This window comes from Heterocephalus glaber, unplaced genomic scaffold (assembly GCF_053883595.1).
Source record: "Heterocephalus glaber isolate CG9 unplaced genomic scaffold, H.glaber_assembly_v1.0 deba00000676, whole genome shotgun sequence".
In the NCBI taxonomy this organism is placed as follows: Eukaryota; Metazoa; Chordata; class Mammalia; order Rodentia; family Bathyergidae; genus Heterocephalus; species Heterocephalus glaber.
Window position 1 is genome coordinate 18,542,542 of NW_028258156.1, and position 13,104 is coordinate 18,555,645.

A 13,104-nucleotide genomic window follows, 5' to 3' on the forward strand; every position below is an offset into this window, starting at 1 on the left:
GTGGCTGAGTATGTCTGGAGTTGTTTCTGCATCTTCTAATCTGTTCCTTTGATTCTCAGGTCTGTTTCTTTGCCATTACCATGCTGTTTTTATCACAGTAGCTTTGTAGTATAGATTCAAGTTGGGGATTGCAGATCCCCCCATATTTAAAGACCCAGTCCAAAAATGGGCATCTGAAATGAACAGACATTTCTCAGATGAAGCAGTAGAAGTACCGAAAAAAATATGAAAAAATGTTCAACATCACTGGTCATTCAAGAGATGCAAATTAAAACAATGCTGAAATTCCACCTCACTCCATAAAGAATGGCTGCTATTAAGAAATCAACCAATAACAATTGCTGGCAGGGCTGTGGGGAGAAAGGAACCCTTCTCCCCTGTTGGTGGGAGTGCAGACTGGTACAATCACTGTGGAAATCAATATGGAGATACTTCAAAGAGCTAGGACTGGAGGTCCCATTTGACCCAGCTAATCCCCTGCTAGGTATCTTCCCAAAAGAATTAAAAGTATCATATCACAGTGATATATGTGAACCCATGTTTATAGAAGCACAGTTTGTAATATAGCTAAATCTTGAAACAGCCCAAATGTCCATCAACTGGTGACCAGAAAATGAAGATGTGTTTTTTTCTTTGTTTGTTTTACCAAATAGTACTACTCAGCCATAAAAAATGATAAAGAAGAGACATTTATAGTTAAATGGATGCACCTTGAGGCCATACTCTTAAGTAAAATAAATCAGACACACATTTAAATACCAAATTGTTTCTCTGGTATGAGAAACTGAAAGTGTAAATGAGTACCAAAATGTATAATAGATAATGTGAAATGGGAAGAAAAGGTTTAAAGGGGAAAGGGAATAGGGAGTGGGAGTGGGGGAAAGGAAAGAAGGGAAAGAAAAAAAAAAGAGAAAAATAAGGAAAAAAGGGAAGCAAAGCTTTTGTAAATAGGGAGGGGTGAAGTGGTGGAAGGAAGGGAAGGTGAATGGGAAAAAAACAAGAACCAAGATATATCACGTACAAGTACAAATTCCCAATGATGAATGTGGTCATAATGTATACGAAAAATATACCAATAAACTTAATTTTAAAAAGTAGGCATAAGGATGATTTTATTACTCTTTACAGTTCCAAAAGACTGAACCAAATCCAAAGGACTTTTCCTGTTTCTGTATTTTTTTTCCAGTGTTAGTGTTGCTTCAGTTTTACCTGTGTTTCTTGCTTAATGCAAAGGAACAGTGATGCAGAACAAACTATGATATTAGGCAGTTTAGAAAGAATATATTCAAGGTTGTCAAATTCTCATGACAAAAAGTAGGTGTTTGCCATTTCTTGCATGGTTATTCAGTGCATTTATAAAATTGAATTGTTGCCCTTTGCTGAAAAAAAATACTATTTATCTAAAATAAATTAATGTGTTCAGAAAACAGAGGTCTTTATAGACATTGGAATAATGGAGAAGGTTTTGTTATTTTGAAAATCCAAATGTAACGTATTTCTTTTTCTTTTGAAATTACTTTAAAAGTACTTCACTGAGGATATTCCTAATCTTCACTAGGACATATAGAAGTATAAAATATACATATAAATGAGATGTGTAGCTGTGTAATATGTGTCAATTATACATACATGCACACCATTGAAGAAAATGCATGTTATATAAGAGATATAAAAATTCTAGTATACAAATTTATGTTGCACATATTTATAGACTTCAAATGTTTTAAAAATAAATTATGTTACTCATGGAATACTTACTGTATTGTGATGATATTGCTTGGAATTAATGTTTTCCATACCTTTGAAGGTGCTATAGGCATTTGGATATTATAATAAATATTCATATTTTCACATTATACTACTTTACTCTTTTGACAAATTGGATAAATATATTAACAAATTATATACTTTCTAATTCATTGTAATAATATTTTAAAAGAACAAATATGTTTGCAATTGACTGCTTTTTAGAATTAGTTTAGCAATACATATTTTTCAAGTTATTTTTTCTTTCTAGGTTATGGTAATTAGCAGGCTATGGGTACCTCTGAATTAGGATTTTTAGAAAAGTGGAAATTCAAACTCTTAATGATTAAAGTTTTAAAAAACCCAGGCTGTGAGGCACTATCACAGTCTGTCTTCTGTCGCTGTAACAAAATACCTGACACTAGATAATTTTTCAGAAACAGAGGTTCATTTAGCCCATGATTCTTGACACTGGGTAGGTAGCCCAATAGCACAGTGCTGTCTGGGTGAGGGTCTTCTGACCACATCACAAAATGGCAACACAGGGCCATTGTGCTAGCTCCTGTGTCTCTTCTGCTAAAGCCCCTACTGTAATTCAGGATTGGGCCTCAGCTTCATCACCTCATTTAATCCTAATTACCTCCCACAGCCTCACCTTCAAGCACTGTTAACATAGGAATTTAGGAATTAAGTTTCCAACACATGAATTTTGGTGAAACATTCAAACCCATAGACACCTCTTTGAAGATTTGCCAAAGTTTTGGTTTGTAAAAGGTTTCCTGATTTAATTTTTTTTTTTGTGGAATTTTTGAACAGTTTTATTGGGAAGAAAAAACTACACCAAAGCTCGGAATGCAGCTGCAATCATTTACTGGCAAATGCTGAAGTGTTACTGATTTTTTAAAATGATTTTTCACTTTAACCTAAACAACCAGAAAACATTTTCCTAATAAAAATATAGAATTATTTTCTTTTCTTGATGGGAATAAGTTGTCAAAAATGATTTGTAGCTCATTTGCCTTTCTTTGTCCTATTGTAGATCCTTTTCCCACTCACAAGAAATCCATCAATGGCCCAGCCTAAAACAACTGCTGGTGATAATATTTATTTCCTCCACATCTTTGAGAGAAAAGAAATCTCTTCAATTTTTAAACATTTTGTAATAGGAAAATATTGATATTAATGTTTGCATAGTTGGAATCATTGAGACACTTTTAACCATAATATTATTCAAGTAGTTCCATCTATTTGTAACTATTTGTGCTTTCAAAATTAAAAGAATTGCTCTGATTTCATATTAATATGCACAAATTGAATTAAACTCTATCTTAGTTTTCTTAGGTTTTGTTTTTTTTCTAAAAAGGCTTTGGGACATGAAAGGTCATAGGTGAATTTACTTGCAAACCACATTTGAAAGGGAGCACATTATTTTGTTGGTGGTGACAGATATAAAGACAGCTGCTATAACTTTAATCTATATTAGTAAACTATCAGTATAGTTAAAACATCAAGGAAAAATATTTTTCTCCAGTTGTACAAGAATGATGCTGTCACTAATCCAGTTACATGAATCTCAAAGCTGAGATTCTGGTAATACCTTTCTTGTACTAACTGTATATAGTATTGACAGACATGCTTTCAGGGAATAAGAATTTTTTTCCTTTAGCTTGCAGAAAGTAAACTTTAAAAAATTCCACGTGTATCTATCTGTCAACATTCATTTGACCAATAGAAAGTATTATATTCAAGCTGGAATTACTTTTTACCTAATTTTAGGGACTCAAAGAGCACACCATGTACACAAATGACTCCCAATAAGAGGTAATATTTTCTATGAAATTTAATACTCAAGTCACCATAATAAAATGACTGAATAGGAGTAGGCAAAGACTTCATAAACAAAATACAGACCACACAGGAAACACTACAAAGAATCAACAACTGGGACCTCATCTTACTAAAAAGCTTTTGCACAGCAAGAGAAATCACCAACAGAACTAAGAGACAACTTACAATGTGGGAAAAAAATTTTACCAGCTATTTAGATAAAGGACTATTATCTAGAATATATAAAGAACTAAAAAAAAAATCAGGCCCCCCAAATTTAAAGACCCAGTGAAAAGATGGGCATCTGAAATAAAAAGATACTTCTCAGATAAAGAATTAAAAATGGCTAATAAATATATTAAAAAATGTTCAACATCACTGGTCATTTGAGAGATGCAAATTAAAAGAATGCTGAAATTCTACCTCACTCCATAAAGGATGGCTGTTATCAAGAAATCAACCAATAACAATTGCTGGCAGGGCTGTGGGGAGAAAGGAACCCTTCTCCACTGTTGGTAGGAGTGCAGACTGGTGCAACCACTGTGGAAATCAGTATGGAGATACCTCAAAGAGCTAGGATTGGAGGTCCCATTTGAGCCAGGTGTTCCCCTGCTGAGTATCTTCCCAAAAGAATTAAAAGTATCATATCACAGTGATATATGCACACCCATGTTTATAGCAGCACAGTTTGTAATAGCTAAATCTTGGAAATAGCCCAAATGCCCATCAACTAACAAATGGATAAAGAAGATGTGGGTGTTTTTTTTTTTTTTTTTTACAATGGAGTACTACTCTGCCATAAAGAAGGATGAGCTTCAGACATTTATAGCTAAATGGATGGACCTTAAGACCATACTGTAAAGTGAAATAAATCAGACACACATGTTTAAATACTGCATTGTTTCTCTGGTGTGGTAAACTGAATGTGGAAATAAGGACTGAGATGTATAATGGATCTTGGGAAATGGAAAGAAAGAGTTCAAATGGGAAGGGGAACAAGGGAGGACGGAGGGAGAAAGGAAGGGACAAGATAAAAAGTGAAAGTAGAAGGCAAAAATGGAAACAAAGTTTTGTACATATGGAGGGGAGGAGTCTTGAGGAGGAATGGGATAAAATAAGATCTAAAAATAAGTAAATAAAATGAATGAAATATTTTTAAAGTGAGGACAAATAAAAATATGCTACTTGCAAGTTAGATGGTTTAATTCTCTTGTATTTTCTTTCTCATCTCAATCTAGTTTACTTTGTACAATCTACAAAATAGAATCTAATGGTGCCCAACAGTTGCTTTGTTTAGTCTGACCATCCTATCCCTTGACAGCCACCTCTACTTCATCATTTTAGAAAGAGGCTAAGTGTTGATAATAATGGCAGAAATAAACTCTTTTTGTGCACTGCAGTTGGTTCATGAATTCCTAAAACTGATGTTTTTAGGCTGCATATATAACATCAATTTAAGTCCATAGTAGATAAGATCAAGTTATAAATTTATAATTCGTAATTCTTTAAGAATATGGTTATGAAAGAATATCTCCAACAACTTCTATACTTTGCATATCTTAAATTTAGGACTAAATAAATGGATTTTAATCCCTGACAAAGGAAATAGATGTTAAAATTTTATTTGTATGACATGTACTCTTTATTTTTTGACAAACATTAATATTTGAACTAAATTTTCAATCTCAAACTGTCCTCTGAAATATTTTCTAAAACCTCTCTTCATCTGAATTTCTAGCATGTTTACATTTAGGTTTACCGGTGTGGCCAAAGATGCTAGACTGGCATAGTCATTCATGTCATTCAAGATGACTTTCGAAAAACTGAATTGCCTAATACTATCATCCTTTCAGTCAGAAGTTTCAAAGAATCATTGAAATCCTCAGATACCTTATGTGTACTCTCACTTACCCAAAAATGGCTATCTGGACCTATAGAATTCTAAATCTACCTTTTACATTACTAAAAACAGCTATGGTACTAGTCATTTCCTGTGAAAGGAAAAATAAATGAGAATACAATCAGCTAGTTACTTTTCTGTTTGGGGCTTTCTACAAACCAAAATAGTTGATCTTAGACAATTATAAAGCAGAATAGTGACTGGAAGGTTCTTTCAAATTGGTACAGGCTTCCAATAGACCTACTGCAGCTAATGCTGTAGTCCCAGATTCTTCTAACATGCAATGCTGCAGTCTGTGTCATCTTCCAGACTGGCAGAGCACCATAGGTTTCAAACCACGCATGGTTACTTTTCATCTTTTTCCGACCTGCTATTTTGAGGAATTTAGTTTTCCAGATTTTTCATCTGTAAACAATGACCATGTCTCTGAAATTCTTACAGACTAAGGATGTCTTGGGACCAATTTAGACCAATTCCACTTCTGTGGAGGAAAATGTAGGGGGGTGGGGGGACAATGGAATAAGCCCCTTCTCAAATGGGTCCAATTTACTATTCTAAGGGAAGAGCATAAAAATGATAAAGCCACTGTGGTTTTAGCTGAGATTTTCTCATACCTTGCTGCCTTCCTAGAGAACTTGGATACTTTGTTTTCCCTTTTAACTTACAAAAAGGTCAATTCAAGTACTATAATTGAAAGGAAGAAGGAAATCAAAGTGAAAGGAGGAAACAAACATGCTCACTGTAAGAGTTAAGATCATTTGCTATAATTAGGTATAGTTTGGTTTTGAGTTTCTTGGCAGCCTAGAGGAAATGTGGGGGTATTATGAACGACAGACTTTACAATTAAAAAAAAAAAGGAATTCATACTGTTTCTTAGGAGATAGAGATAATGTAAGCAGTGTACTAACAGTGTCCTTCTTAACAGTTCTGTGGGAAAGACAGAAACAAGTATTTATTTTAACATCGAGACACATGCTAATCAAGCTGATCCTCCAAATACTCAGGTAGTAGTAAATATCTATAAAGGCTAAGTGCAACCCAAAGACAGCAGTTTTGAACAACTCAAGGTCTGAATGGATTCTGAAACCTGTAGTGTGTGGATTTTTGTTTGGATGCTCATAAAAATCAAATAGATTCCTTGTTTAAAATATCAGTTATTGAGCTCTTTGCCTGCAATTTCTGATTTAGGTGGTTTCAGATGAGATCCTGGTATCTATGTTTAGTAAATACTTAGTATGCTTCTAATACAGCCAGTCTGGGGAGCTTGAAAACCAGCCTTGAGTTCTCTTTTGCTAATGTCTTCTATGTTAATTAAATTTTTGGATAATTATGCTAGTTCAATATTATACTGTTTGCAGAAAGCCTAGAAAGCAAAAATTATATGTTGCTAATTAGGGGCAGATCTATATGGGATCACAGGGATAGTAGCATTTTTATTCTATTATGAAAATTGTAGAACCAGACCCTAGTGTCCCAGGAAAAGCTTCCATGAGTTTTTTTTTCTGGTCAAGGCCAGATACTCCTCACAAAGGAGTTTGAGTTTCTTCTAGGACTTGACTCACTGATGAATTCTAACATCAAGTTAGAACAAGTCAGAGATCATTTTGTGATTGAAATCTTTGGAGGAAGTGCTACCCAGGAGCAAAATAGCTACCCCAAGTGCCTTCATGATGACCCTGTGCAGGTCTCTCGGTAATTGCCGCGCTAAGTGAACTGTTAGATGGCCCCCCAGAACACACTGAACTGTTACATGGTGCTGTTTAACATCGATCAGATGAATGTTAGGGACCTCTAACAGAGGCGATGGTTTTTGTTTCATCCAAGTTGATGATGAGCCATTCTTCCCAACAGCTAAGTTTCCGAGGACTCCTTGTCTTTTAAAACCACTTCTGTTGAATGAATGACGGGACATTTCGTCAGTATTTAGTAGTCCTAAAGTACTTCGTTTTAATTTTTTGAAAAGTAAGGCCACTTATCCCGGACTTTGTTGGTTAGTTGGTAACGTTCCAAAGCATATCTTGATGTTAAGTGTTCATTAAACACACCTATTGCTTTTTTGTAACAGAAAGAGATGAAACGGGCAATCTTCTTTCCTCTGAGTCAATCTCTCTACAGTGGTAGATTGATTCGACGTGTCCTACTAGCTGCTTGACACATATTTTTTTTTAGCTTTTCTAAGAAAATAGCTTGATTTTTTTTTTTCATGAATTTGTGTCAGATAAAATAATGTCAGTTCCTTTGCACATCACCAGGCTTATGGAAGGTTGCTTTTGTCTTGCTTTAATTTCTAGGTGGTAAGATTAGTTTACCTTCTAGAAATTAACATCATTTTTCTACTTATCTTGACAGTGGCATTATTCTACCTTTGACAAAGTGTACTTAAAACCTTTAAAAATTTCTACATGCCTTGTACCTGAGGATGTTTTTAAAGTTCGACACAAAAAGAACCTCTTACCTTAAAAAGAATATTTTAAGTCCTTTGAACTGCATTCTCTCTAAAATCTCACTTTTAAAAAATTGAGTGTATTTAAGTGGTAGTTTTGATATAATTTTGGTTTTGATTTTAACTGAAAAAAATCTACATATTTGGTGGCTTTGGAAGAAAGTACCTTAAGTCAGAGGAATTGTTGCCATGTTAGATGACATTTTGTATCTTACAGTAGGTATGTAGAAAAAGTAAATTAAGGCTCTATATATTTTCCAAAGTTTTCCATAAATACTTTTGTATAAGCATACAGTTTTTCTTGGTTAGTCTATCACATTATTTTATGAGCATAGATAGGATTCATTTATGTTTCTATATTAATTATATTTTTAAAGAGATTTTCCAGATAGGTGCCCCCAAAAATTAAAATATAGACTGACAAGAGCATGTCTGATTTCTACTTTAAGGAGTGACACATCTAATTGTGGGATTGATTATAGTAATTAAATAAAAGTGAGGTATGTTTAGCAAGAAATCTTGGAAAATAGCTTTGGCAGAGTTTTGAAAGAAAAAAGAAAGGCACATTTGGATTTGGAAAACAAAAATATTGTTCATGTTGGAAACTGACAGATGATTAAGGGATAGTAAGTATTCTCTCTTAGGATTTTATGCAGAATTAGTTCCTTTCCTTTTTGGGTCTACTTCTACCCAGAATGGTTTCTAGTACAAAAGTAGAAAAACTTTGAAAGATCCTGTAATTCATCCTGTGGAAAATACTACAAAATGCATCCTTGAGAAATGAGGTTTTTTTCCTAGGGTTAAAGAATTGGCAGTGGTGGAGGGCAAATCAGAATGCCCAACTTCGATACAGAGTTTATTCTGTCATACTACTGTGTTACCTCCTAGATGTTTGATCTCATCCTAAACATTTTAGTCGTGCAGAAAATATAGAAGTGTCCCCATGCAAGACTTTAGGTTCTAGAACTTTGTTTACCCATTATTTTCTATTAGAAGCCTTTTTTTTTTTCCTTGGGCAGAAATGTTAGTAATCATTTAAGATAAAATTTCTTTCTAAATCTGCGTGCCCTTGATTCTCAACTGCAGAGGAGCTGTTATCTTTTTAGTGTATGTTCTTAAATTGGTGAAATATTTTTCATTTTGCTGTATTTTTCTAAATTGTGATGAAACTAGATTTAAAAAATATGCATAATTATCTCTTCATGGCTTTTATTGTCAACATGGGTTTGGGAAAATGACACATCTATTCCTAAGAAGGAAAACAACACACAACTCTAGAAACCTCATTTTCTTTTCTCCTTATACTAGTGAATTTATTTTACTCTTGTTTCATATTAGACATCATCTACCTACTGGAACTGCAAAGCTGCATGTGGACAGTCACTTGTTTCCAGGATAAAACACAGATATGTACATAGACAATTGCTAGAGAACAAGGAAACCATTCGATTTCAAGATGGTGATAAGCAATTCGCAGTCTGATGGTTTAAAACCACTTTAGCTGATTTTTATGTATTTGTTTTCAGGATCTGTGAGTTAGATTTTTTCTTTTTTTGGTACCAGGGATCGAACTCAGGATCTTGCGCTTGTGATGCAGGCGGCAGAACCACTGAGGTAAATCCCCAGACCCTGATATGTTTTTAATGTGTTATCAATCATGAAATCTCAGCATACATACATCAATTACTTTTCAATATTATTTCATTGGTTAGATTACCTATTTTCATGAGATTTGAGGTCTAGTGATATGGAGTTATTCAGTAACGTTTTAAATGTATGTTTCGAGCTACTACATCATCAAGATGGAGGAGCAAAAAGCACATTTGTATTATTGGGACAGAATGAATCTTAATGGAGTACATTTTAAAGGACCAGTATTTTATATTAATAATAGAAAAGTATGCAGTTGTGATCTATGGGTTTTCCAACATTATTGAAAGTAAGTGTTCACTACTGCTGTACCAAAGTGTTCTTTCCAGAGGGATTTAGTCAAGTGGAATGGATATAATCTTCAAATATATGTCTTATATTAGTTTCTCACTGATACATAACAGTAGGCAATTTTTAAAAGTGAAAAAGAAAAGCACGTTAAGTGGAAAAAATAGGCACTATGTTTTAAAATACATGTGTGCCTACCTGAGTCACACTACTTAGTTTAAAGAATTTGGGACTATTAATGGTGATTATAAAAAATACTCTTTTAAATTTTCATTTTGATTTAATGATACTCTTTGTTCACATTTTGAACAGAAAAATAATTCTGCCTAATGTGAGAACGTTGATAGGTGTTGCAGACTACCACATAATGCAGAAGCTGTCGGGTATTGCATATTAGAGAACAATACTACAGGTTTGCCTGATAACTCATAGAAATAGTCATATTGACTGTTCTGCTATGAAACTTATTGAATTGTTTGAATTCATGAAGAAAGCTAAATGAAATTATTGTATCTGCCATTTATCCTGAACAACTGTAATTTGAAATAATGTACTTTTAGAATTTTTGTAATCTGTTTTTACTAGCTTTCAGAGAGAAAAAGAGAAAATTGTTAATCAATATTGAGTTCAAAATAATAATTGAACAGATATTATTTATCTTTCTGTATAGGACAACACTTTCTTCTTGAAAAGTTCTCAAAAAATCCCATCATTTCACATGGTAACCAAAACTGTAGTAAATGGGCTGACATTTCTACTTGAAAGGAAACAAATTTCTGCTGTCTGAAAACATTCCCAGTGCTCTTCTAATCACTACACATGTGCTCACTGCTTACTCTACAAAAATGGTGGGAAAGGAAAATATAAGGAAAAATAAAAACACACAAACACATAATCCAGAGTTTAAGATGTATATACACTATTTTTGAAGAGTAAAACATTCTTTCCTTTAAAACTAAAACATATTGTTGACTGTTACTCCTAATCCAACTTCATTGGATTATGAATCCCCTATCAGATTAGTAAAACAGGCTTCTGGGTAGGAATGGGCGGGTTGTGGATGTGTAGTGTCGTAGGCCTGGGTACTGTATGTGGCTTCTCACCCATGCTCTGGCACTGATTCCCTGCTCTTCTACCTGGCCACCATGACGTAAGCAGCTTTGCTCCACCTTGCCCTTCTGCCATGTGGCTCTGCCTTGAGTGCAGCTGGCCATACACTGAATCTCCACCCATCTAAGCTCTCTTTCATTAAGTAGAGTCTGTTGTGTATTGTGTGCCGGCAACCAAAAATATACATACAGTATCTTTGTTTAAGAAAAATATCAATGAATACAGATAATATAAAGTAGAAATTTCATTTCCCACTGGAATAAATCTTTTGGTAATTTTTTGTATTTTTATGTATGTTTTTGTTTATCTTCCCAGTGGTGTGCATGTATGTTTGCTCACATATCTGCACATAGAATCAAGTTATATATTTCATCTCTGAACTGCTTATGTAATTATCATGAACACGTTCCTATGTTGTTCTAATAACCTATTGCTGCCTAAAAACCCACATCAAAAATGGACTTATTTAACACAACATATCCTTTAGTCTTGGGCAGGGCTTGCCAGGGACAGGTTACTACTGTTCTACTTTGAGTTGAACATGGCTCCAGGTCTGGAGGCTGGAATCATGTAAAGATGTGTTTACTTATGTATCTGTCCACTGATTCTGGTTATTGGCTTGGACTTTAGCTTAGTCTGTCAATTGGAATGTCTCCACTTGAGCTCTCTGTATGGCTGGAACTTCTTCTGGAAGACAATTCTGCATGAATATTTCATATTTTTGCTTGGCCCAGGCTCTATAAGTAAAGGCGTTTACAGTCAATATATGGATGTTTTCATAAAGAGACATCATAGGATACCAAAGCTCAGAGACATATCTCTTTCTGTAGGAGGTCTAGAGTAGTTAAGATAAAATCCTGTTCATCTCCTTTTCAGATTTGCTTAAATTCCAAAGACAGGATAATGTTTTTCCTCTCCTGAGCAAGGATGAGGATTCACACATTGCCAACAATATTGTGGAAGGTCAGAGACTCCTAGTTTTGGGGTTCTTCTCATGTAATATACCTGATTGCATGTACAGCTGTCAGCTGGTCCTTATGGTACTACCCTGCAAGTGCTGGGACTTGGAAAACTGGTTGCTGCTCTTTCTGAAATAAACTGTGCTTGTCTCTGAGCCAGAGGCCTCTTGTTCTCTCTGTGTGTATCTAGCACTATTCATAATATTGTGTAGATGTGAACGTATCTAAGTGTCTGTCCATTCATTCATCCATCCACCCACCCATCCACACACCCTGTGAAGGTCTAAATTACAAGCCAGGTAAAATTTCGGATCTGCCACATTTTCTGAAATAGAGCCAGTCCAATCCTGGAGGGTAACTGAGAGAAAAAGGGAAAGTGAGAGGAGGATGGCAGGAGAGCCCAAGAGAATGATTTAGAGCTGTCCACTGCTCAGTATTAAATATGATTGATTGTTCAGTCTCGCAGAGTTGTACTCTAAAAGGAGACATAAACATTGTCTCAGGGCAAGGAAGGAAAGAAGGGAGAGCAATTTATCTGCTGCCTCCTGTCTCCCATTGGTCAATGTTTGCTCATGGGGCATTAATCCCTGCATCCTGCACCTCCTTGGATGGTGCCACTTCTAGACTTAGTAAATATGAAAGGCCTTAAAGGACATATCTAATATGGTATTTTATTATCATGAATTTTGATTTAAACATTCTCTAACTACATAAATCTTTGTGCACTTTCCAAATTGTATTTGTAAAATAAGTTACAGAAGTGAAAGCTCAAGATCTTTGAATATACATATTACAAATTTTGTTGTCTACTAAAATGTTGCTAATTTATCTCCAGAAAATTTATGCATATTTTTATTCTACTAAGCAATCAGAAAATAACCCTACTGTCATACTCTAGTTAAGGCCAATCTAACGGACATAACAAAACAAAATTCTTTTTGTTTTCCCAACCTGGTTCATTGATTTTTTTTGATGTGTAGATGAACAAATTTTCACATACTCAGTAATCATTTTCGTTTTATTCAGTAAATTACTTTTCATGTCTCTTGGTATTTTATTAAGGAGTGTTTCCTTTTTCTTGTTGATGTTTTAACTTGCTATATAGATTATGAATAAGAAGACTTTAAAGTTTACAAATATATTTTCCACTTGTCATTTATATTTTATGTTAATTTTGTCAT

At 34.3% G+C, this 13,104-nt stretch overlaps 1 protein-coding gene across 2 annotated transcripts in view; it reads left to right on the forward strand.

Moving 5' to 3' along the window:
- Window positions 1-13,104, forward strand: part of Immp2l (inner mitochondrial membrane peptidase subunit 2) — a 903,239-nt gene that overhangs the window by 729,549 nt on the left and 160,586 nt on the right. Inside the window, exon 7 of one of the 2 annotated variants that reach the window (XM_021253899.2) lies at window positions 9,480-9,530. The exons of the other annotated variant lie outside the window; for it this stretch is intronic. Within the exon in view, the coding sequence (XP_021109558.1) occupies window positions 9,480-9,530 (51 nt within the window). The remainder of the gene's footprint in view (window positions 1-9,479; window positions 9,531-13,104) is intronic. 2 annotated transcript variants of the gene reach the window in all.